The sequence below is a fragment of the Dermacentor silvarum genome, chromosome 8 (assembly GCF_013339745.2).
Source record: "Dermacentor silvarum isolate Dsil-2018 chromosome 8, BIME_Dsil_1.4, whole genome shotgun sequence".
NCBI classification, from domain to species: Eukaryota; Metazoa; Arthropoda; class Arachnida; order Ixodida; family Ixodidae; genus Dermacentor; species Dermacentor silvarum.
The window spans coordinates 58,663,953-58,690,229 of NC_051161.1; the positions used below are offsets into that span (position 1 = coordinate 58,663,953).

General features: G+C 46.3%; 1 protein-coding gene across 1 annotated transcript; it reads right to left on the reverse strand.

The window, feature by feature from the left end:
- Positions 1-2,833: 2,833 nt before the first annotated feature.
- Positions 2,834-24,076, reverse strand: LOC119461289 (uncharacterized). The gene is made up of 4 exons (XM_049671843.1): positions 23,285-24,076; positions 8,453-8,539; positions 6,247-6,558; positions 2,834-5,714 (listed from the first exon to the last, which is right to left on the reverse strand). The coding sequence occupies exons 1-4, from the start codon at positions 23,303-23,305 to the stop codon at positions 5,430-5,432; spliced, it is 705 nt and encodes a 234-aa protein (XP_049527800.1). The 5' UTR covers positions 23,306-24,076; the 3' UTR covers positions 2,834-5,429.
- Positions 24,077-26,277: the final 2,201 nt, after the last annotated feature.

Genomic DNA, 26,277 nt, shown 5'->3' on the forward strand with positions numbered 1-26,277 from the left:
GACCCGCAATCTTATGCCCATGAGAATAGCACAACGTATACCCTTTAAGCCACGGCGGCGTGTTTCGTGTAGAACTAACATAAAAGTTAATATTTCGCAAAGTGAAATAATCTCTTCAAAGTGTTCCTGTTAGAAAAGAAAAATATTGTACAGATGCCACGCACTGTGGGAAGCGATGTTATGCGAATCCCGTTGCAGGTAGCTGGCTATCCATCACCGTGTGGTCGGGGCTTTTTGAAGAGTTATACCAGATGGACCAACGTGTTTGTGTAAAGCAAGCAATTGTGTGCGTGTGACACGAGCTTCTGTGTGTGATGGCAGAAGGAAGACGACGATGGTATGACAGCGCTGGCGTTACGACAGCTCTCTCTCTTCTCTCTTTATTTAGGAAATGTTACAACCTGTTTTGTTACGACCTGGGCCGACCCTGAAGGCGGTCCAGTCTAACACAGCGTCTCGAAGCGTAAGCTGCCACGAGGCAAGAATGGGAGAAATTGACACGCTCCCGCTCGTGACGCGAGAGAAAGAGTGTGGTAAGCCTTTGGTCGAATGGAAACTAGAGCGAGCATACGTGCTCTAGCTCTTGTTGTGTGACCGTCCTCTCAAAGAGCCGGTTGGCGCTGGCACGAAAGAAACATGCATGCCAACGTTGGCTAATGGTTAGAGCAGCGTGCTGCTGTGGTCGGCCTCAGAGGTTCGATCACACATTCGGACGCTAGTATTTTCCTTTACGAAGCGAGGCGAGACAGGAACCTGCCTACTTACGTACCTACCGCGAAGTATCGGGGACGAATCAAAGGTTGTTTCGCATTAAAAGAGATGACCGGCTGTCAACAGTGTATTCGTAAGCAAGAAATACTGCTAATCACTTCATAAATAAGTGCACCCAATTTGAGCCTTGTTATAGATGACGTCTTTCAATCGATAAAAAAAAATGACAGTCACTTAAGTACCCTTACGTGATTTGAATGCGAAAGCACTATGGCTTCTCTAAGTTATCACCATAAATTAAAACTCCACCTTAATCCACCTTGCTCTCATTTGTATCAACCTTAATCCACATTATTCACTTTATCCCGCCTTAATGCACTTCAATTCACCTTCATTCACTTTACTTCATCTTGGGATTTCGCAGTGTGAGCCGCAGCAGGTCCAGCTCCGGGAACGTGACGTCATCACTTGGTCACGTGGGTTTTGATACCACCGGATAACGCCGGACGCCGGATTTTTCGCTTTATGGGGCATATAAGGCTGCCGCCTTAAAAAGCAGACGAAGGGTTGAACCTCTGAGCGAAATAATCGAGGCCAAATTTTATCTGCTTCGACGTGCGTTGAGTACTTGCAGTGCGCAAACCATGCAGCGTACGCGGCTACCGTCATCATTATTGTCTTTGCAGATTCGATCGACATTCTCCTCCTTAATTGGTAAACATAATAACCATCATTATCATTACCATTAACAAGGTATATGCCACAGTTAAAACTCCGGAGACGTGCCCGCTGAATGTAACGTATACTAACAAAAAATTATGCAGATGCAACGCATATGTTGACATCTATGTGAATCGAAACTTTCGTGATGGTTAATTAAACCTATGAAATTAAATGCGATGTTCGCAATTGCCTTTATTGTCTTCCTACGCAACGTGCATTCGCATGAAACGTTTATGTTTATGCGCTGCACAGGCGACAACTTCAATGTCACGCAATGTTTATGCTGCACTGTTCACAAGGTCTGCCGAAACGCAGATAGTAGTTCGATGCAAATGCGCACGGTGAGACGTTGACGTAGTGATGTCACGTGGAGAATAAGGCACTTAATTCTCCATGGGCTAAGGCGATGTTCGATGTTTTTCAAGGAAAGAATGGTGAGAAGAAGTGTACGCAGAGTAAAGTACGACGCAATAGGAAGTGGTAAGGTTAACTATCATTCGCCCATTTCGTTCCAGCGTCTATGACCAAATGTCAACTGTTGTACGCACGTGTACTTTCACGCAAACGTACACTGGCGCGCTCGCACTTTCATCAAGTTCAGAGAAGGTTCGCTTTTGGCTCATTTGAACGGCCGCTTTCGAGCGCTCTCGCGGCGCGGTTTACATTCGGCAGGTGGAAATCGAGCGCTCAGAACAGTCGCTTGGTTCATTCAAGAGCGTGGCGCTCCATCTCGGAGCGCTCTCAGGCACTCTCACCTTCGAGCTGGGAGCACGACCGAGATCCGACATAATTCCGATTGTGTGGCTGTTCCGATAGCTCTGGGAGCAGTTGGAGGTTTGGCTTTGGCAGACTTTTCCTGTCTCCAATCTGGAGAGCGCTCCGTATCGCTACAAACCGGGTTGGAGCGCGGTATAGGCCTCGCCTGTTTCTCAGGCTATGAACCGCACTTTTGGTACACTGTAACGCATGCGCACGGCAGTCGATCTTATAATGTGGGACTGCTCCTGGGTCGTGCACACGAGAGTTGTCATTGAGAGGTCCTTGTGTTAACACGTGCGGTGTCCAGTGATATCCTGGGTGTATGCGCATTTGAAATGCGAAACTCAGCTTTTTAACCAGCGCCATAGGCAAGCTGCAAGCATTTAAACTGCATGAACGCTCACAATAAGGGACGAAAATTGCAATACTATAATCGCCTTCAGTGAAACATTGTTATTCGTGCTTATACGAACATAGTATGAGTGAACGGGAATAGCTGAGATCTCAATGGCTGGGCATGGACCGTGTTGCATGGTGAGCATCCGCTTTCCGTCCCTGAGAAGTCTGGAAGTCTGACCGGTTGTAGGCCACGTGACGAAAACATGAAGTAACGAGTTATCACGTGAGCGTAGGTCACGCGGGCATGTTTTTATTCAACAAATGATGTAATATCTTGGAAGGTTGGCCACCGAAGAACCGGGTATCTCAAAACCACCAATAAGTCCAGGCGACGAAACTGTAAGATACACAACCAGGTACAGTATCCTCCACTCGAGTACAGATAACGTGCGAGGAAGCAGTACACAACAGTAGTGCTAAGCACGAGGTCGCGCAATCAAATCCCGGCCACGGCGGCCGCATTTTCGATGGCGGCGAAATGCAAAACATCCGTGTACTTGGATTTAAGTGAACTTTAAAGAACCCCAGCTAGTACAAATTATTCTGGAGTCCCCCACTACGGCGTACGTGCCTCATAATCAGATCGTGGTTTTGGCCCATAAAACACCCTAATTTAATCTTATTTAATAGTAGTGCGCCTGTCTTGCTGCTGGTGTTTGCGAGAGCTAGGCACCAGGCGGGCAACGTGCTTATGTCGATGAGCAGAAAGACGCAGCCTTATCCTAAAGTTTCATAACGGTGTGTGTCTGACCAAAGCTGCTGACCGTGCTTGTGGTAGTGTTCTTGTGGTATTTCTGGCGTTCCTTAAGCGGTGGAGAATAACGAAGACAGTTACCGTCATTTTCCACAGCATCTGAAATCATTGTGAAGCCGTGGGAGCTAGCCATGCTCAACGGCCGGCGGTCAGGTCTGGTCACGCGCCCGTTGCGGTCTAAAGGATGCGACGAGGTTCGTAATGTTAGCGTGACGTCTGTAACGCTTCAGACGCCTCAAAATTCCGGCGTCAAGGGATTTCTCATAGAACAAAGAGTCACAGGTTTCCACTTTTGTGAAAGACACATTTGTGGCACTTACGAGACATTATAATGACAAAGACCTCAATATAGCAAGTCTACGTGTTCGCTTGTCCTAGATGTCGTAGGTGCCGTAATGTGTTCCTGTTACCCGTACGAAATGATTAACTATGTTTTCATGGAAATAACTCTGGTGTAAACGATGTAATGCACAGGTTTTATGTCACGACGGTGAAGAATAATTTGATTCACTGGTAGTGATATTTGTCGTGCGTGGCCAAACTATGAGGGTCGTGTGAGGGACGTGTGTAAAACCAGTGTTTTATCCGACCCCCCCCCCCCCCTCCCCCCCTAACCATGCTTCGTTATATTCAAACATTCAAACATCGCTGTGCAAGAAACACATCGTTGAGTATTGACATGTCGGCTCCTGACATACTCATGTGATATGTGTTGAGCAAATTCAGCCTTACAGGACTGACCTGTAGAATGAAACTGATGAAGCGATATGGCAGGTGAACACATGGTCGTATGTCATGACCAATGGTTACAATGGGCCAGTATCGCTGACCTGTAGCGTTTGAGCAGAAGTTGACGTCAAGACATATCTACTGTGAGATTGTTAAACATTACAAAGGGGCATATGTAGTGCAATTTTGAAGCTTATTCAAGATATCTTGGAGTAACTACAAACGCTTACATATAATACCGATACATTACTGCTTTCATGATGAAGGAATGACCGACGCCGTCATATTAGAGTTTACAAGCCGGTGTACGAGACATGAGATTCTTCACTTGCAAACCCCACTGATGATATCAATAGAAGCAGAATAAGTAGAAATAGTGTACACGAGCAACAGTAAAACAGCATTTCACGTGAAATATTTGGAAACTGACTTCGCAGCGAATACTGCTGTGTCATGCAGTGTAGTTCAAGAACTGTACTGAATTGTGCGTAAATAGGAGTGACAAGTATGCGTGATTCTCCCAGCTAAGCTACAGGCTCGTTCGCATTAAAATTTTCGAAGTATTACCAAAGAGGTATCATAAGAAGCCAACAAACAATGACACCAAGGACAACATAGGGGAAATTACTTGTACCTACTAATTGAATTAAAGACATGATAAATTAACCCGTTTTCATTTCCATTAATTTATCATTTCTTTAATTCAATTAGTAAGTACAAGTAATTTCCCCTATGTTGTCCTTGGTGTCATTGTTTGTTGGCTTCCTATGATATGATAACAAAAATCGGGCCCCTCAGTTCCCTTTCTTCTCGTTCATTACCAAAGAGGTAGTACTTCGTGGTGCATGCAGTTTAATTTCATGTTTCGGTCCATTATACTTGCGTGGTTAATTCAGAATAAATGAGCATGCATCTTCTATACGGCGAGCACCATCGTTCCGGGCCTTGCAAAGTCTACATTTTGTGCCTGACGTCGGCATTGACGACGCGTGCTTTCGGTTTATTCAGGACAAGACAGGCAAGTGTAATGCACCCAAACGTGATGTTAAACTGCATGAGCCACAAAATACTATCTCAGAGCGAAATTACTAGAACTGCGAACAGTACCGTGATTTATAGTTGGAAGGAATCATGCACAACTGGCACTTTCATTTAAGCAGTATAGGGTATATGACGGGTGCCCGTCACCACGAAGGAAACGTGTAGCACGCGATAGACTGGTGACTCACAACCAGCCTTTTCGCGAGAGTACTCGTACAAATTTGCTATAGGCAGTAGGCACCCTGTGCGTTCAACGCATGCTGAGCTCGTAGAACTTCTTGGCAGTCGATGCACTCGTGTATAACAAGTATGTTCAGCGCTTCAGGTAGGGGTTCTCGAGGAAGTCGAGCATGTAGATGTATCCGAGAGAGTAGAGCTTCCTCCGGTTGCGCAAGTTCAGTGGCGGGTATTCGGCGTCCGCTTTGTACACCTTGAGAGTCGGCTCGGCTTCGGCTTCGGCCAGCGTGTCCTCCTCCAGACTCAGCGCGGCGTTACGGCCGAGGTAGGAAGGGTAGTCCGGCAGGCGCACGTACGAGTTGTGCTTTTGGCGGAAGCTCGAGCTCTGAGCCGTGAGTCGCTCGCGCCTCCTGTGGTGCACCTGCGGGATAAATGGACATTTGTTCGAACTCTTCGTGTTGAAATAACGTGCGACTCTCTACTGGCGAACCTCATAAACTTTGTAGAATATGTTATGATTATTTATGTTGTTATAAGTGGGAAGCAGAAGGATTTGGCAGGCAGAAGAGTGTTAATGTCGGAGGAATGCATCTATAACTCAAATCTGTTCCCGCAGTCTCTCTCGTAAGCCTCTCACTCGATTCACTGTTTTGCATATGGTCCAAGAAAACAGGACAAAATGAGCAATAGCAAATCTTACTGTACGTCGAGCTAGCTACAGGGTACACGCATACGACTATTACTGATGCCTGATACATTAGCTACTGCGTAGACTCTGTGCGTCCTGGACAAGACAAGCATGTATCACGGACACACCCACAACAGGCTTCTTTTCGGTTATCCATCCAGGTCTTTCTACAAATCCGCGAACGTCCATTAGTCGCTTGGAGCAGCTGGCTAAATCCGTATTATGATAACAGTGATGGTAAGTTCCTGGAAAAAGTTCAGCTTACCGGCAGGTGAGGCTGTGGCGGTAGAAGCACCAGCGGTCGGTGGTGGTGGTGCACGGCGTGGTGCAGGTGCTGCACTGTGACGTACGTCTTGTGCGCCGGTGCCCGGCCCAATACCGGAATGTGTCCCGTCGTGATGAGCACCGGCACGTGGTGGTTCGTCTCCCTGTGGAGCTGATAACCGTACGAAGTGCTAATCGAGGATGCGGCTGCGTGATGGCCTCTCGGAGTGGCAGCGGTAGCTCCAGGCGCGGCGGTGGCGCCTTGCGCCACCTTGACCGGCGGGTGGTGGATGACCACGTACGTCTGCACCTCCTGCAAGAGACAGAAATAAGAAAAGACTGCGCTTTATTTAATGTGCCGAGTAATGTGGACGTCACAGCTCTTGTACGCTCGCGTGACTTTTAATTGGGGCCTGCCAATAGGAGCTGTAGGAGTCATTGAGTTGCCTGGCTCATTTTAAAGATCCTGCGAGCCTTTTTCGTTTCACAAGCTACGATGACAAGTGTATAAAGAGTAAAAAAGGAACATCTAAAAATATGATGTCCGAAAGCTCTGGCGCACTAATGCTACGGTGCTTTTACCGTATTTAACTGCGGGCAGCGCGGTTTTACTCGGTTTAGTTTGGCAAGGACTGTATACTCACGTTCCACCGACGTGCAGGCTTAGTTCTTAAATTTGCAACTTTCTAAGTTATTAGTTTGCGACTGCGAAGTGGAGCACCACTTAACCTACTGTAATATGCGACTGAACTAATTATAGTGCGTCTTATCGAAAAAAAAAACAGATTTCATGAAGTGTAACTGTTTAGGGTAAATTACAAATATGAGGTGAGTATAACTGTATGCGGCAATCGCATCGCATATATTGTTTTTACCTGAATCATCTAAAACATTCTGTTGTCGAGACAGGTAGGGGAGCTGACAGTGACTTTTTCAATGAGTACAGATTAATTACCTTCAATATTAACAAGTGGTGAAAATCGCTGAGAACGCGATTGTAGATTACTTGTATTTTGCAAATCAGGTTTACTTGTACCCGGTACCTTGGGAACAGTTTTCTTCTAGCTTGAGCGTCCACTTTCTTAAAGTGTACACACGCGTTATTTATTTTTTTCAACCAGTTTTGTGCCTAGTTGCAGGTTCTCACGTTAGGATTATGCAGCTAAATATGGCTACAGCGGTCACGGTATCATCACCCCGTTTCCAATCGGCGGCTTCCGGTAACTCGCTAAACCAGTCTGTAACCACGTGAAACCTTGTTGCTTTCTCCTAAGTTGTCTTTCGCCAGTGGCCAACCGGGCCAGTCACCAAAACAAATGGCGGCGTCTTTCGAAACTACAGGAAGTGGAGCGCCGTTTCGTGCGAAGGACCACGCGCATTGACCGCGGAGCGGAAGCTCGACTGACTGTGACGATAACGTTCAAGGCTCGCGACCGCGCGTCGACAGGTGGGTGCACTGTTAACGTTAGCCGCGGCGACCATGCGGGCACCGGCTGTCCATTTTCTTACAGCTATAGCGCAAGAGTAACGAGACGTTTGGCCGCGAGACAAGAACGCGAACTCGGAAATGACCTTCGCGGTAACGCGTGCCAGCGAAATCGCCCTAATTGCTCGCTCGCTCTGCGAAGAACACATGAGCGTTGAATGCGACGGTGCGTGCTTGCGTGTGCCTATGCGTGTTTGCGTATTCACACAGCTGTATTATCGCCTAGTAGGGTGGGGTGTATCTCCCACCTTCGGCACCACCGGGAGAGTCGAACGCGGTGCGTATACCCCCTGTTTCTCAACAAAGGAACTAAAATATTTAAATGCTACTCGTCGAAGCCGTCTCGATTGGGAACGTCTGTCTTGCTCAAAAAAAAAGGAACATGACATTATTGCCTAAGTGATGCTTTGTTCAACCCATGTTGATGTTTCTTGTTTTGTATTTCGTTTGGTCTGCTGCGTATGATTACCTGTGATTATTGTACCTCGTGAAAAAAAAATTGAATATAGCGTTTTATTGTTCTTTTTTGTGACTACATATTACGTTGATCTGGAAAATAAATGAAGCAATTGGCAGTCGGCGCAAGCACGCCTGTCGTTTCCTGCGAACTCATTAATTTGTTACAAAGTGAGAGTGGTTCGAAAGTAAGAAATAAGACAGAGACATGTCAGTAAGATGCGTACTGCGAAGTATAAGCCACAGTGCGGCCTGTAATACGTACCCGTGCTCGGTGCGCATGCGCCTGGACTAATGCCGTGGGATCCTGGAGGGCCAGAAAGGCAGTCGTCAGCGCCATGACGCATACCGCCTGAAATGAAAAAGTGGCAGGTGGTACAGTGCAGGTAAGGGCACAGTGGTGTCGTCGGGAGCAGGGTTTTGTTGCAAGAGCAGTCGTGCGACAAATATCGTAGGCGAAACACACGCTTCTATTCCTTTCACTTGCGTTACTGTCGTTTTGATACGTCACCGAGAGAAACCAATTATATGCACTGTTGCTGAAATTCAAGAAAACTTCGATGTGTCACAACACCACACTGTGTAGTGTTGCAAGAAGCACATGGTACATGTCGCTTTCAACATGAATAACATATTAGCTATCAATAAATAACATATTATGAATAATATGAATAACATATTATTTCAACATATTAGCTATCTTCGGATAGCATAAACTCGAAGGCAACGTCGTTCCGTGGAGTGATGTACTACATTCGCGTGATTGCGCGCGCAAGGTATTTGAGAGTTTTCGGTTTGTCAGTAGACTTATTACCGTTTGCGGAATACTTTGTTTCCAGAGCCGTGGATGGCAGTGGCAACGCTTGTAGTGACATTTTGCGACGCTTTGTCCAGCTATAGCGCGTTGTATCCCAAGACGACTGCATGTTAACGATTCTGTCGCTACCGACGGCTTACATCAGCAGTTAAGTAGCATAGGGTAAGTCACTGCATATTAGCTATCTTTGCGTATACTCTCTGGTAAAACTTTGCGTCACAAGTTTCCCCTGCCAGAGTTGTCTGCCATCGATCTCTCCTTTAAATTGTGCACTTAAACGTCTTCAGTTTAAACTGTACTCTAAAATATGTGAGTTTTCCAGCTACATATTAAGCTTACAGTAAAAACATCCATGTATGCAACTTTTCGACATCTGCACGCTATTTTGTGTGGACATTGTTTCTTTTCTTTCGGCCGTCTTATTAGAAAGTGCATTCCTATCCGTAAACTGCAATGCGTTTACGGAACACTGGAGATATCGGTGGCAGCGGCACCACTGGCAGCACATTTTGTGACGCTTTCTTTAACCACTACCCGTTGTAAATGCTTTCATGTTTCGCTCTTGCCGGAGAAGAGGACAAATAAAAGTAAATCTAGTAGACGCTAGCGATTGTTGCTGCCGATGCTTCTGCAGCAGCATATAGGCAGAACGTGCCAATTGCAGCAGTTATAGTTTTGTGTTGTCAAGTCGACGTCAAGGTCACAAGATGGCGCCACCAATTAACGCCACGGCTCACGTCTATCCGGTATTTTTTTTTTTTTATTTCGTAAGCTGCAATACGTTTAGGGACAGGTCTAACGCATTATTAGCTTTATCTCTATCTTTCTTTCGGCCATTCCTTGTACACCATGGCTTCTGGCGGGATCGAACGATAGTGACCGTAATCTTTATAGGTGTAACTTTTTGTTGTATACATCGGAATTGCCGGCTTGCTTTCTCTTCTATACTTCCGGCAACACGAGCGTGCGCTACATTTGCCGCCGCGGCACTTTTGTTCGCTCAAATCAAAGGCGCAGCAGCGCACGCACCTGGCGGACGGAAGTTCTATAGACACCCACAAACTCACCACAAGTAGATTTACCGGACAATGACAGCTGAGCCTTCCGTACACACAAGCAACGCACTCGGTTTAGCTGTCGCAACGCACAGTGTGATACGTATAACATATATACAGAAGAAAAATAGAAGTACTACAGCATTCTATTCTAGTCGCAATCAGTGTCAGCGGGAGCCGTCAATTTTAATGAGAAACCGGTTCGCCACCGGATCGCGCGCGCACACACACACTGTCAACGTCCAAGCAATAATAAAGCAAAAAAAAAAAGATAAAAAAAATGAAAGCATGTGCGCTATGTTGCAAGCGTCGCCTCTGCTTCCGCAACTGGCGCAGCGCCGTTTTGATTTGTGGGTCAGTGACGGCGAGCGCAGGTTTTGTTCTAACGAAAACGACCACCACTCGAACAGGTTTTTCCTATTACTCCCGAAGCTGCTTAAATGAGCAAAGCAAGAAAGACAAAAAAAAAAAAGTGTCATCGCGATGCTCGCTCGCGTGTCTCCATCGTATTTATAGCCTGTCGAAAGGTTGTCGGTCGAAGGACAAACTTAGAAACTCAGCAGGGAGCCGTTACATAGACGGCTTATAGGCGTGCATGGTTGAACGCCTATACGCTACAGTTCGCGGAAATGATTGGGATTGTAAAGAAAGAAACCTTGATGCCCAGTCTCGCATGCGGGATACAGAACGCGTGCCCTTGCTTCCATGGATAAAAAGTTGTTCTGGCTGAGCGCGACTATAATATTAATAAAAATTAAGCAGGTCCAACGCAAACTTTGGTATCTATGTGAAGCGAACCTTTCGTGAAGTGGTTAATGAAATTCTACAAGTTTGGTCATTTCATTCCTGCTTTCTTGGAGTAAAGGAAACTGTGACAACTACTATATATTGCCTGCATTTCTTCATTTCTTCTCATTTATTGCAAATATAATTTCTTCTAATAGCTTCGTTTTAAGGGGGTTGCCAGGATGATTTGCTGTTATTTCTTTCGTATACAGGATATATCTTATACCCCGGAGTCTAATTATTAAAGTATGAAAGAGAGCCAACGTCCAGATTCCTTGTAAAAACAGAGCACCATCGGACGGAAAACTGCCACAAGAGAGGCACAAGAACTGATTTTCAAACAAGGCTTTTTATTAACAAGGGCACACGTACGTACAAACTCACACGGGATCTCTAATCAAACTACCTTGAGACTACCGCGTGGTCACGTTACTAAGAAACACAACAAAAGCTTTAAGAAAAATATTAGTGACGGGGACAAACTTCGCATCAGGTTTAATTTTACAAGCTAAATTGAGAGCACCGTAAGGGGACGTTCGAACGCTCATATAGAGCTGGACTGCTATGTTAGGTTAAGTATAATGCTACTGCCAAGTGCATGAATGACTGTCTACTCAATAATATTAAAGCGAACCGTTCATTGCGAACCTGCCCGGACTTTCCTGGCCGTGGCTGCTGCGGCTGCTTCTGCTGTCTTGTTCGCACACAGGACAGCCCTATTATCTTTACTATCCTTATGTGTGTTTAGGCTTGTGGCCTTGTTTTCTACGCAATTACTCGGTGACAAAGCAAATGATGCTTGAATATCCTCAGTCTCATTGCAACAAATATATATACGTGATCAAAGTAAAATTTCCTTTATAAAGCAAACGTTTCTAACCTTTAGGCCAAACTTTCCTAACCATTATAGGACACAATCGCACGTATACTTCTATTGTGCCAACGCCAACGACCGTCTTTGAGATGATCGCAGGCTGTTGGTGATGATGATTTTCATACAGTGGCACATACTCAGAACGGGAGATTGGCCAATGAGCGGGCGGTACATTTAAAATCACTAAAAAGACACGAAGAAATACCAGGCAATATAAGAGCTAGTTCTAACAAAATATAGCATCGGCGCGCGATAACGTAGAATTCCCTACAATAACTGTCGTAGGAAACTTTATGGGGCGAGAGCACATGCACGCGCCTGTTTCCCTTGCGCCTTTTTTTTTTTTTTTTTTTGAAGGGGCGGAGTATGGGCCTTCTGGGAAAGAGCTAGTTTTTGCTACAAATATATTATTACCAAGGGCCATGAACACCGTTAAAGGCATGGACTACACTGTCCCACATTCCGCACCATAACGCAATGTGCCTTCACCAGATATGTGCTGAATGCTTGGTCTCCCGTTTTCCTTTCGCCGTCTCTATGCTGTACACATATCGAACGGCGACCAGCGGGGAACGGTTTAGCGGAAAGCGCGCCAAACAAACGATCGCCGCTTCGCAATCGCGACAATCGCTCCGCGCGTGTTTATAGTGCGGCTGGGCAGTCGCACGACGCAAGGTTATTGTGCAAATTGCACCTTTCCGCCAAAGCCAGCGTCGAGCGAGACGCACAGACCCGCGGTGGCACTCTTGAGATACTTACAGCGCGGCGGGCCGCTCGACATCTTGACGGACCGAGTGCATGAATGCGCCAGGGCGGAGGAGAAGGTTCGGAAATGGTTCGAACGACCCGCAGCCAGCCGGCGCGGTCATTATTCGCAGCACGTGTCGTCGTCCTTGCTCGATGGCTCAACTCGTTTCCGTATATGTTCGCCGCCCTCTTTTTTTAGTAATGCGCGCGCGACACGAGAGTGCTAGCTGTCCTTGAGAATAGGGTGGTGCGCCGCCCGCATTTGCCGCAAGCTTTTACACCTTATGTCGCCGAAACCGAACGACATTCTGGAAGGTATAGATAGTACTCAAGTGACGTTATATATGCCGCATTGCTATCATGCATTGCTATCATATTACCAGCTTCTACTATTCTGCTGTAGACAAGCTAATCGATGTAACGTGTAGCTTGTCACTGTACAACAATATGGCGGATTCGATGACGTCAGTGCATATTCGCGTGACGTCATATGCGTCATATTGTGGTCCTATTCACAACTTCCACTGTTGCCCAGAGATTAGCGAATCAACATAACGCGTAGCTTTTTACCGTGATAGCTGTATACAGCAACATGGCAGTCTCGATGACGTCCCTGCATACCAAACCTGTAGAGCTGCAGTAGGAGCTGATCAGAGAAAGGGCTTACCAAACGGGTGGGCAGCCATTCGGTAAGATGATTCTTATCATGACCGTACGCACGTGCAACAGCTCTGCGAACACGGTGTCAGATTCACAAATTGTTTTATATAGTCAAGAGCGCTTCTAAAGAACACGCCCCGGCCGATTTAGATAACGAACCTAATACCAATGGGGACGGATGGCCAATGGCAAATAGTCTTGCGATAAAAAATACATGTGAATGTGGGCGATAAGTGCTTGCTTAGTTAAAGGATAATCTTAGCTTGAGCTATAGTTTGTCGCTAATTGCAAATGCATGTGAATGTGGGCGATAAGTGCTTGCTTAGTTAAAGGATAATCTTAGCTTGAGCATTAGTTTGTCGCTAATTGCGAACGACCCAGCAGGTGACAAGAAAGATGTGGACGAAAACACAGCCACACATTAAGATTTGCACGTGATTGATTTGAAATTTTGTTATCCTCTCTCTTGCCTTCCCCCATCATTCTCCCTACGTGCAAGGACGCCACCTAGACAAAATGTAAAGTTAAACTTCCCTGCCTATTTTTTCCTACATGTTCTCTTTTTCGTTGTCATCCTCTTTCTTAGTCTTTTTCTTTCATTTTTTTTTCATGACTGTGTTCGTTGCATTGTTCAGCTAACAAACTGGCCACAGCTTCGTTAACGCTGCGTGCTTTTACAGAGATGGTCTATAATTTTCCATTTCTTCAGTTTATTAATTTATTAACTGCGACAAAGGCCTCGTTATTCACTACTATAGTTCTCGTAGCGGTAAAAAGTTTTGTTAGCAGGCGCTAATACTAGCGTGCAAGCACGCGCGCAAGCTGCACCACGTCAGCCCATTTTTCCGCACCCCGCCGCCACCTTCGATATCACGAGCAGCCAAGAAATTTGAACCGCGGCGTTTTGAAACGCGCACCGATGAAACGCACCGCGCCGCCAACTGCTCTCAGTGATGTGGACAACCCGTTTTCGAAGCGGACAGCTACGCAGGTGGTCGCATGCGCAATAAGAAATGCCTCCCCGCGCGTAGAAAGCGCAGCAGCGCCGAACTCTTAGCTACGTTCTGTAGGCCGCAATAACTTAACGGATGAAAGAGAGCCGCTGTGTATGGGCCGTTAGCGAGCGTCTGTGTTACCTAATGGGCTACGTGCGCTCGATGCTTCGGTGAGTTCTGGAGCGAAGGAACTGGGCGTTGAGGGGAACGACGGTTGCGCGAACGTCGTTTCGGTTCTCCGAAGTCAGTCCTCCAGCTTTTAACGAGACTGCGAAACGCTTGGCTTCGCGACTGTTCGGAACGTCCGTTTGGTTGTTGGAAGTCAGTATTTCGGCGTTAACGAGATTACGAGACCTTGACTGGCAGCGCTTATAGGCGGGCCGCTCTGGAAACGAAGTTTGCGGGCGCTTGTTAAATGTAGCGTGAACTTTTGTTTAGAACCAATAAACGTTGAGAAACGACGGAGTTCACAGGGAGAGAGAGATCGATGGGCTCGTGCGAGGGAACAAGTCAGAATTAGCTGCGCATACAGCGGCTTTTGACATTTGAAGACCATGCGCTGCAGTATTCACGCAGCTAGCAGCCCGACACAATTCGCTACAAACTGTTGGTAATGACTACGTCCACTGCCATGGAAGCTGAATTCAGTCCCCTGGAGAGAACTTCATATTTTGTGAAGTTGTAGCATAGTTGTTTTTCAGCATCCATTCTGCAGGATTATCAAGAATGGCCACCCATGCAGTGGCACCATACTTAGTGACCCAAGTCGTCTACTACATGCCAGACATCAGCAGCAGCAAGTGGCCTAGTCGGGCACCTATCCAGTGACCGAAGTTGTCCGTATATATCCCCAAATATAAAGAAAATTAGGTGGGGTGATGAAATGAGGAAATTTGCAGGTGGAAGTTGGAATCAGCTAGCGCAAGACAGAGGTAATTGGAGATCGCTGGGAGAGGCCTTCGTCCTGCAGTGGACATAAAAATAGGACGAGCACGACGACGACGACAACGACGACAACGACGACGACGACGATGACGACGACGATAATGATCCAAAAATATAATCTGGCAAGGAAACGACGAAGAATGCCAAACCTCGCGAAAGAAGCTAACAAACTTAGTTTCAAAAATTCAGAGCCCTTCCCCTGTCGAGAAAATGGGGGTAAGCGAAGCTTGTGGCAAGACAACAGTGTCACAGGCGTTACGCTTCGTTTTCCCTAAACTCAGGGTCGGCGGCTTTTCGCTGACGTTTGGCCCCAACATCGCGCTCCCGCAACTCGGGGTCCGCGGCTCTTCGCTGACGTTTCGCCGGGGCTTCGGAAGCACTCACTATAGAATCGGACGACAAGCTTCGCTTACCCCCATTTTCTCGACGGGGGAAAGGCTGGTGATTTTGTCTCTTTGGGTCCCACGTGTGACAAGGGGAGTTCAAGGGCGCGTTACAGGTCCCCGAGCCCACAGGGGTATGTGCCATTCAGCTTGGACCGTTTTTGCACTATCACCAGGATCGGCCCACTTTTCAGCGCGACACCACCACCACTGCCGCCGAAATTTGTGAGCCTATATAAAGCTTCGCTTAAAAAAGGAATGCATGCATGCAATGCTGAGGTATACATGCAACTCTTAGCAAGCGTGTACCCAATGTGGCATCAGCCTGTACGCTCTACTCTTCCTGTAATGTCTCGATCCGTTCTCCTCTTTCGCTCCACCCGCGTGCGTTTTGTTCTGGCTGCATTGTGAACAACCTTGGCAGCTTGCTCCTGGTCGCCGGCTTCTCTGAGTGACAGGAGCTTCCGCGGGCACAAATAGGCGCACCGCGCTCTCCATCAGATCGCGTTCCGCTCATCAGTTACATGCTTTCATTAATTGATTATGGCGCTTATAAGTGCAGCAGGTACCTTTGAGCAAAGCCACCAGTACCCGCAAGGACTCGGTGCTCCGTGCAACGATTAATTTCGATGTAATTATTAGTCTGTTTATAGCAATCGCTTTATAATCGGGAACACACTTCTGGGATATACTACGCGTAGCGCTGTGAAATTCGGCACAATTTTCATTACCAGTTAACAATTTTAGATTTATACTAATGACAGTTACAGTTGTCCACAAGTATGTGCACAAGATCTATTCGGTGAGTGTTAAGCTCCTTCTTGATACGCCCGTTTGTCTTCCTGCAGCAATGATTTCAAATCCTTTCCATCCTCTCGCCCACCCACACGAACGTCGCAGACTTGAACGAATAGGAATGGCGTGGTTTGGTATATGTAAAGATACAACATTGTATTGTGTATATCGCTTCGGTTTTACTTATAAAATAATCTAAAGGCGCGAGGATTTTAACAGCGAAGCTACTATTGCCACTAAATGCGGTAGAGAAAGCCTACGGCAAAACGTTTACCACAAATATCGACAGAAATTTGATGGGAGAACCATTGGACCGAGCGCAATGAAATTAGGAGAGTATGTCGGACATGTCATATCAAATTAGTTTCCACTTTGCCAGCATCGTGCATGCCTTTTCTTGTGCGCTGAACATGAAACAAGTAAACCGAAAGGAAAAGAAAGGACATGCAGATCGAACTCACTGTAGCATATAATTGCATTTGACGGCTAGCTGGCTATCTAGCTTCGTTTAGGGTTGCACAAAGTGTCACCACATGGAGCAACGTGTTCAAGTCAGGCGAGAAATTGCGCGCGTGGCACGAGTACGTGCGTGACACAACGACAAGAGGATGGCATGATGACGACGACGGCGATGACATGACTCGACAGCGGTATGACGAAGTTTACAACGGCGACATGGCGACAGCGATGACGGCATGATAATGACGGTTTGGGCGGCAACGAAGACAATGGCATGACGAGGTTTATGGTGGCATGGCAATGATGCAGTGATCACGATGATGGCACGTACACGACGGCGAGATGACGACACTATACTCTATACGACGACGGCAGCATGGCGGCGGCGAGTTTCGGAATCGGTGCACATGAAATCAAAAGAAATTAAGACATCGCACCGCGCGAGACAGAACGCCGCAATCATGCAGGATAAGAGCCACAAAGTGTCTGGAAAAGGTAAAAAAAAAAAAAAAGAAATGCTTCGCATTAAAAATTGACCTAGACGGCGGACTTGCCTTGCTGTTTCGTACCATCTCCGCTGAGAGATACAGAGGGATACATTGTTTAACGGGTGCTGGAGATGTTTATGTGATCGCATTCATATACGCATATCATGCTACCCTAGATGACAAGGATGTTGCATGAAGTGACACACCCATACATATAGTACACGACATCTCCGGGGAATGCTCTTCTCAAATGAACGGTATTCTCGCTTCTGCCGTGAACCGGTCATGCACTTCCGGTTTTTCCAGAGACCAAATTCTCGCCGTATCGAAGAAAGGACCCCACCATTAAGTAAAAGCGAGAGGACAAACGTTCGGGGCGTCAAGGCTACAGCTGCTGCGAATGACTGCGGACTGCTCGGACGTGTTAGCTTTTCTGGCAGCAAAAACGCTTTGCCGCCGTGACATTTACATAACTTAAAAAACAACATAGAACAAATGATAAAAAAAAGACATTCGAACGCATTGCATTTAAACGGCCACATTAAAGTTTGAGCTATACCCAGAAGCGCTTTCCGCAGGAGCGTTCCGGTTCTGTAGCTATGGTTTCATATGCAAGCAATAATTTTCTCCGGGAGGATAAATGATAAGTAGAAATGGAGCGCCTTACGTGCTACTCTTGGAAACAAAAGGAGGTGCCGGCACCACTTTGCCTACGTGAGCAGCATATCGCTTTTAATTACTTTTTGTTTTCACGAATGACAAAAGAAATACGTTGTTCAAATCGTTCACATAAATTAGCGGCACCGACGTCTACTATACGCGGAGAGTGACATTAAAGGGAATGAAGGGTTAGTTCGAGCAGACCACCATGTGACGCAATAAATGCACAGCCGCCGTTATGTTGTATATGGCCTATACGTATTGTCACTCAGCTTTGATAGGAAAGTTTCCTTATTTTGTATCACGTTTCATATATACTATATCTCACCTATGCCATCGCAAAATTAACGACGAAAACGTGTCTCGTGCGCAAGACTGTCAGTGCAGGCTATAATGACGCAGATGTATGAGCAGATAGTTGGCGCTAGAAAGATACGGAAAGGCGTCATGGTCCAAAAAGACGGCGCCCTTATCAGTGAGAAATTTGCATGTCTACGAATCGCCAGTGAGCCAACCAGCACGAAACCGATTTAGCGAAGATCGAAATCAGTGACAACTTAGCGTATGCGCGCGGAAACGTTATGGGTGCAAGCGTTTTCCTCTCGCCTATTTCGTACGCACCCACTGCGTCACCCTCCACTCCGACCTCTTTGTGTTGTTCACCTAATCTCGCGCTATAGATTATATATCCGAGTGCGAGGCTGCGCGATAAAGCTGCGCAAATATTCAGGTTCTGTTGAAATACTGTGACCCGCATTGCACGTCTATGTATATTGTTAAAGGAGGCTGATGTGACGCGTGGATGAAACAAAGGCGAGACGGAAAACACCGTGCTTCCGCATGGTAAACTCAACTAACTAATCGCTTATTTGGCTGGTCACTAAATCGGAAATATCTGTGCTAAACACAGCTTCTAATGAGAGAGGGAGAGAGAGAGAGAGAAAAAAAAAGAAAATAAAGCGGAGGCTGGCTGGACCGTTGCTGAAGAGGTTATATTGGCCCCGTATATACAAATACGCCTTGAGATCTCATCATTCCAATCGCACATGACGAAGTCTCGGGGATGGTCGTTGTGCACAGTAAGACCGAAAATTTGGGATGTCTCAGTGACTGCTTGAAGGCCCGCTTTCATTTTTTCGCGGCTGTCCCTTATAGCGCAACTGCTACGATCAGCTTGTATTATGAGAGTCTAGCCTCCGAGATCGCACCAGTGCACCTTTGCAGTCTCAGAGGCCATGGTGAGATTAACTAAATTGGTGCCAAAGGAATGAAAAAAAAAAAAAAACAGTTGGAAACTGCAGAAGATTACGTGTGATCAGATCGCTAAATTGGCGCGCATATGTTAAGTTCGGCTGCCGTCGGGCAAGGGTATATGAAAATCCCTGAGAAAGCCCCTTGTCCTGCAGTTTATTTAAACTATAGGCTGATAAAGGCCATGCTGTCTCGGACAATTAGCTGGTGTACTGAAATTTTGCTGTCAAAATAGATGAGAGAGGCTCGGTCACACGAATAAGACCAGTGCAGTGCGACAATAGCAAAACACAGCGAGCACCACCGCTTGCTTTAGCTCGTATACCAGGCGTTCGTTTTTTTTTTAACCATGCGGAACTTGTAAAAATCACTTGTGGCAGATATCATAATTCTAGTCGTTCAGCAGGATTACTCAAAGAGGCGGACATTTCTTGCTCGAGAAATTGAAATGCATTATAGAATAATTAACGAACATTCACTAATTAAGTTTTTAGTCAATTACATTGCAGCACATATTGCAATTTACGAATTGTGGCCGGTGAGTTCGCAAGGCGAGTATGCACTTGGAAAGAATTTTCAGGGTGCCTCCAGTTTCCAGATATTAATTCTCAAAGTGTGCGACGAAATACGTGGGCGTTTCCTGTTAATTTTGTGCTTGAATGCATAAAACGACGGTTTGTTTAGAAAGTCAGTGAAAAAAATGCGCATTTTACCTCAAGTTTGACGGCGCATATCTCGAGACCCGTGCGATCCTTAGAATTCGTTGTAAATGGACATGCCTTTTAACTTCACCGGCTACAATGAATAAATTTCAATATGTGCCATAAAGCAACTAATCAGAAAGTGAAATAATCATTTTTTTGTTACTTAATTGATTTCACATTTTAATTTGTCGTACGAGTAGTGTCCGCCGCTTGGAGTAATCCAACTCAAGGATTACAATTATAGGTGTCTGGCACAGGAATATGTTCTTTCTTAAATTTCGGTATGGTCTAAAAAAATCACCCTGTATTTTAGGCACTATACTTTAGCTACGAACCCACTCTTACCGAGGCGGTTACATTAAATAGGTCCACCACCTATAGGTGGCGCGGCAGCGGTACTTAATGGTGGCCTCAGAGGTGATCACGATGCTGATGAACATTGCGTTATTGCAGAACGGTATCCCAGTTTTAGTAACACTCAGACAATTTTTTTACCTGTCCGATGAAATAGCCGGTTATATACTACTGAAGTCAGAAAGCTTTCTCGCAACATATACAGTGAAAAGAGACCAATTTGTAAGCGCCATAATTCGCAACCTGTTGCCTTCTCTGGCGTGCAAGCTTTATTTAGAACTTCACCACGTAACACAAAACGCACGCACAACCTGAAGACGTGTAAATGCCTAGAAGCGCGGTTGAATGTGCTTTGTCCGGGCAAGTTGTATGGCGACATGGTGACCGTCGTATGACAACCAGCAGAAATCTTTAGATTTACGTTGAACATTTGACGTGAGACACATGATCGTGCAGTGCGTGTGTGTGCGTGCGTGCGGATGTTTGCCTTTTTGAATGGGAAAGAGGGACATCTGTCGCCGTCTTACCACGATGGTGTAACCACAGAAGACTAGGCGAAACAAAGCTATAGCGTAGTTGAAGTCGTGGAAAAAAAATAGAACAAGATTTTTAGGAGACAGCATAGTTACGGCTCCTTTTCTCTATACCCCTCACACCGATTTTCACGGCTATTGTAGAATAATAATAATAATAATAATAATAATAATAATAATAATAATAATAATAATAATAATAATAATAATAATAATAATAATAATAATAATAATAATAATAATAATTACGGTACATACTGCAATCAGGGTTGCAAGAAATGAATGGGCACCGTGTCGGCGTAGATTATGACGTTTGGGAATGCTCGATGGAATTACTTCAGGGGCTTTCGAAGTTACGGAGCTTATTCGACGGAGATCTTGAACGTCAGGCCTCTGTGATTACAACCTTTGCTACGGTGCGCACGTTAACGATGCACCGAAGACCTGCTTACCCAATCACTCAATAGCTTTGACAGCTTCTTCACTTTGAAGCCCCGTCCGCACCGTTCATGTTCATTCACCACAATTTTTCGTCCATCATAAGCACTTTTCTCTCTTTTTCTTTTTACTCCCATTTCGATTCTAGAATACTGAGTAACAGGTCAGAACTTCGATTAAGGTTGACCGTCTAAGCTTTTATACATAATAAATATTTTTTTTCTCCTCACTGTTTCAGTGCCTAGACCGCTGTCAGTTTCTGCAACTATCTGAGACTTGCGATTATGTTTTGCATTCTCTCGCGTTGTGAAAGAGCGATGATGCTTTGCATTCTGCCGCTTGTTTCGATAGCTCTAAGCGCTGCAGTCACTCGTGCGACAGCAACTGCCACTGCGATGTTTCATTGTGGAGTGCGGCATAACGAATGCGTATGCAATAAAGTACGATAGCCAGGGACGCTAACCATGAACTCTGCTGTTAAGTGCGCCAGGCTGTGCCGACTGGTAATTGGCATTGTTTGTCTCATTCCAGTATAACGTTTATACGACAATGAAAACAAACGGCCGCTTCTTCTTAATTTCAGATGCTAGAACTGAATGCAGTCATGCGAAATATAGCCAAATATAAGTGATTTTAACGCTGATTTGGCCTGCCGCTTTTAGACACATCACGATAGACCTGTTAGTATCGAGACCAAACATTCTAGTTGTGGCCTCTAAATTATACTTTCAGAGAAGACCATTCCAAAGCACTATTTCGCGTTGAGCATCCGTCTAACTTGTTCCTGCTCCCACGTTTCGTACAACTGGCATCAAAATAAATTTCTTCAGGTTGAAAGAAAATAATTCATTTGTGCCATTCAGCTGAATACCATCTTCGCGATTTCTCAAACAATTAGTAATTACGCAGTAGCGTTGCTCGTAAGAACGATTTTTTGTTACAGTTGATGAAGATGGCTTTCATGTTACAGCATGGTCAGCGGAAAATCGATCCGCTATGTAAGTCCGAGTGAATACTGAGGAGCTTTCGAGCAAAGTTCTTGCTTCTTCGCTTCTCGTCATGCAATCACTCAGACGCTCTAGAAATTACATATGTTCTGCCTCGACAACTTCAGCAATACATTCGCTTGTATAGGTGGGACACTCATCAGCAGTAAATTATATCGGCTTATGAGAACGCGGCGATCCCCTGATCGCCGCGTTCGGTTTTATTGGCGAGCCCGTAATGCGGCAATTTGTAGGCGACTAGAGGTGGTTTTGGATACATTACTGGCGCCTTGCTGATGTTAGCTGCAGCAGTAATTGAGGTCTTTACAGATCCTAGTGCTCAGATCACAGCCAAGCTTGTTTTTTATGTGTATTAATCATAACTAATAATACAAAGAAGCTTAACTATAAAGAAAATGTCTTTGGGTGGTGCATGCTCGAAAAAGTGAGACAGGCAGACCATTTATCCTTGTAGCTTTAGTACGATGCAGGTATTGTACCACAGTACCGCGTTACATTTGGTTTTATGTTAAATTGTGACGTCTGCATATAGATAGCACCAGCACCGCTTGTGCCGTTCTATGGATCAAGCCATTTGTACGCTGGAAGTGAGAGTATTTTCTGGCATAGCAGGATTGCTCGCTAGTTTCTCTCCTTTTTCGAACTGTGATCATTGCACTTGAAACAGGGAGGTTTCTGGCACATACCAAAAGCATTGAACTACCTCTTCTGTCATATACCCCTTCTGCCCCCTCTTAGACTATAAAGTCTAGGATGCAGTTTAATAAAAACGTCCCGCACTAATAAGTGTACATTGCATCCTCCCACAGAGCGCGAGGTCGCCGGTTCGGCTCCTAATCGCTCTGCATGAATTCATACGGTGACTGATTTCGAGAAACGTCCTACAAGCGGAGATTTCGACACAACCCGAAGCGGTCGAAATTAATCCGGAGGCTTTCCGCTATTCCGTTCCTCACAGTCCGACGTTGATATAGGGATTTAAAATCAAGCGATACGCAAATAGCTGCAGTCACTTTAACTCGTATACGAACGACTCGCTAAAGCTCCAAGACCTGCATTAAAGCTCCAAGAGCCTCCAAGGTCCAACCAGAAACTGACACCCATACACATAAAAAAAAAAAAGCATACAGATTCTGACAGACTCACCTGAAGGTTCGACCTATCCATAACGATGCCCAGCAGTGTACACACGCAGGCACGCGCGCGCACTCACACACCGATTCCAGGAGCGTCCTTATGCGCGGACTGGGAGCTCAGGCAATCAGGTGAGGAAATGAGCCGAAGATCACCGTCCCGAGTTGCAAGGAAAGAGAATCCTCGAAGCGAGGAGCCTCGCTCTCGTGTGGAGAACAATCAAAATTCTCTTCTTGCGCAGACGGACGGTTTGCGGCACGGCGTCGGGGTAATCAACGCCGGGTCGGCTCTCTCTTCGTCCAACGCCCGCCGAACAAAAGGCACGGATCACGCCCCCGCGAAGGTGAACGGGGCGGACGCGAACGCCTGACAGAAAAGATGAAGGTCTTCGGATCGCTGTATCTTCTTTTTTTTTTTTCGTTTCTTTTCTTTCGCGGTACACTCGTGCGCGCAGCTTAGATATTGCACGAGCTGGCAGAGAAGACGGTCGTCGCTGAGGAGTCGCGCTCGATTCCCTCGGCTCCGCGAAATGAAACAATATACTACACGATCACACAAGCACACACACGAACACTTCCTCTCGGGAGATGGGTCGGTATTAACTACGCACACCGCTCACACGAGGCGTACGCTCGCGTCGGGCAGTGGAAGAAGTATACAACCGATCCGTACTCGCACTCTCTCACGCGACCTCGGTCCAGTAGCTCTCTGAGACCGGTATGGCACGACGACCGCGACGACGCGCTGGTCCTCTTCGAAGCGGCAGACCAAAACACTCCTTTGCTCTCCGGAACACGCCGAGGAAGACAGGAAGTGAAAGAGCGAAAGGAAGAAGGAGAAAGGGTAAAAACAGAGGAGAGACACGCGAAACTCAAAACGGTGCTCTGACAGGCATAAAGAAACCAGAGAGCGGATGGGAGGAGGAAAGGAGCGGCGAAAGGAGATCAGCTTCCACTGTGAACCGGTCACTTTTTGTCCGCGGACCAAGGTGGGCCTCCTTTTACTTTCGCCGCGCCTATTGAAGTACTTGTTCTCGAGTTATTTGTTTATTTCTTTCTTTGCTTGGTAATGGACGTTTATTTACTTTGCCTTTGTTACTGACAAAGTTGGTTTTCTCTTCTTTTTTTCTTTCCTTTACCGAATTGCGTGGTTGCGTCGTCCGTGGTCGACAAAGCGAGTCGCCGTCGCCGAAATTGTGTTCTCGCAGTGATGGCAGAAACGAACAGAGCAACGCTGTAAGGTCGGCACGTCGTGTTTGTTTCGCTGAGTAGAGCGATACAGAAGGAGAGAAAAAAAAAAGCGTGCAATAGTTTGGTATAACGAAAGGAAGAAAAATGAGCAACATAATGCAGACGCATGATCGGTGTTTCGTAACACGTCCTCTGGCAGATAATAAAGATGACAGTGACAGCAAGTGTTAAAAACCCTCCCCCTACTGACGGACTCCGAGGAGGAGGAAAGCTGTCACCCCTTCCCCCTTTGATTGGAACTACTCTGGATCCGTCCCTGCCTCCCTTGTCTATAAACCACCCTTCTCCTGCTTCCTGTCAAATTACGTTCCTTTAATTTTTCTCAGCCTGATACTTTGTGAAACGTTCGCTTATTGGCCGTCATAATCAACGATACGCGTGAAATTCAGTGGCAGGAGACGAACGCCGCAAGACTTTTTTTTTTCCGTGGTACTTAATTAATGAAACACTGATGGAACCCCCCGAAAAGTGTTCAAAAAGCACTTTCGTACGCCTGTCTAAGCAAAACAGTGGCTGAAAAGTGGAGGCTTCATAACAAAAAAGCGTGATGCATTTTGATCGCTGAGTCGTCTTGCGTATAGGACGTGTTCTCCTCGTGTGGGTTGGTATCAAACGTTGCTTTGTTCCAAGCTTTCGACGTCCATTTGTGAGAGTGCTGCCGGAAGTCGCCTATACTCTTGCTTCTTCTGTAAGACTTGTTCTGCATATATAAGCTGGTAAGTGAACGAACAAACAAGCAAACTATGTCTGATCTCCTATCGAGAACTTGTGTGGTCGAGTTTATAAGACAGTTATAGCTCGGCGTCGAAACAGCACGACCCACCGCGCGGATTCACGACCGAAAGCTACGAGCGGGAGCATGTGGTCTTCGTCGTGCTTCACGTGAATAGAGGACGCCGTAGCGAACGCATTGGACACGCGGGCTCGAGTGCGCCGCCGGTCCCTGCATGTTGCGTGGCCGAGCGATCGGTTGACGTCTCGCGCGACTCGGCTGTCACCTCGATTCGGTAGCGTATAGAAGAAGGGTGTGATCGCGAGCACCGCGGGCCTGCTGTGTTTTGCCCTTGCCGGCACCTGACGGAGCGAGCGAAACGGACCACGAAGGCGTGCGCCCGCAATGGCTTTAGCGCTCACCGCGGGGGCCTGAAGCGCTGGGCTCTCGCGATTTCACGTCGTTATGCGGCGTGACGTGAAGGCACGCAGCAAGAAAGTGGAAAAGCAAAGTAGGGATTCGAAAGCCACGTTAGATCGGCCGGTCTAAGCTAGAAAACAGCAAGCGGCCACGTCGTGTGGCAAGTGTGGATACATTGCCGAACGTCAGAAATAAGAGAGAAAATAGCAACTCGTTATCTTAGCTTCGGAAGCCAACACGTCAACGGCATTCTCCAAGGATGATGTTGACGTGGCGAACATTCTTCTCTCAGTAGCGCGGACCTACGGCGTTGTTAAAAAGGGACTCAGTTATTTTTTCTTTCTGGAAAGGGAATTACGTTGTAGACAGATTAGAGCTCAGTTACTTAAAAGAAAAATCGCGCAACTTGAGGCAGCTCGCTATGGCCAGGTCATATGTACATTGAGTAGAATTCAAAACGCGAATACATCTTTACGAAGGGGCCTGAAAACATTCGTGGCTCTATAATAAGCAGTTTTAGTGGCTGTGTAAACTACCAAGGGCTTTCTGCAAGTAAGAATTAAGAATTTGTTCTTCATGCCCAGAGGATTATGCCGTGTTAAGTGAATTGAAGAATGACAGCT

What these genes read in the sequence shown, in the direction of transcription:
- LOC119461289 (XM_049671843.1), bottom strand. Translation starts at nt 23,305, where the DNA reads ATGGATAGGTCGAACCTTCAG. An exon ending in TGGATAGGTCGAACCTTCAG is followed by an intron (nt 8,540 to 23,284) that starts GTGAGTCTGTCA and finishes TTTTCATTTCAG; the next exon opens with GCGGTATGCGTCATGGCGCT. An exon ending in CGCCACAGCCTCACCTGCCG is followed by an intron (nt 5,715 to 6,246) that starts GTAAGCTGAACT and finishes TTTATCCCGCAG; the next exon opens with GTGCACCACAGGAGGCGCGA.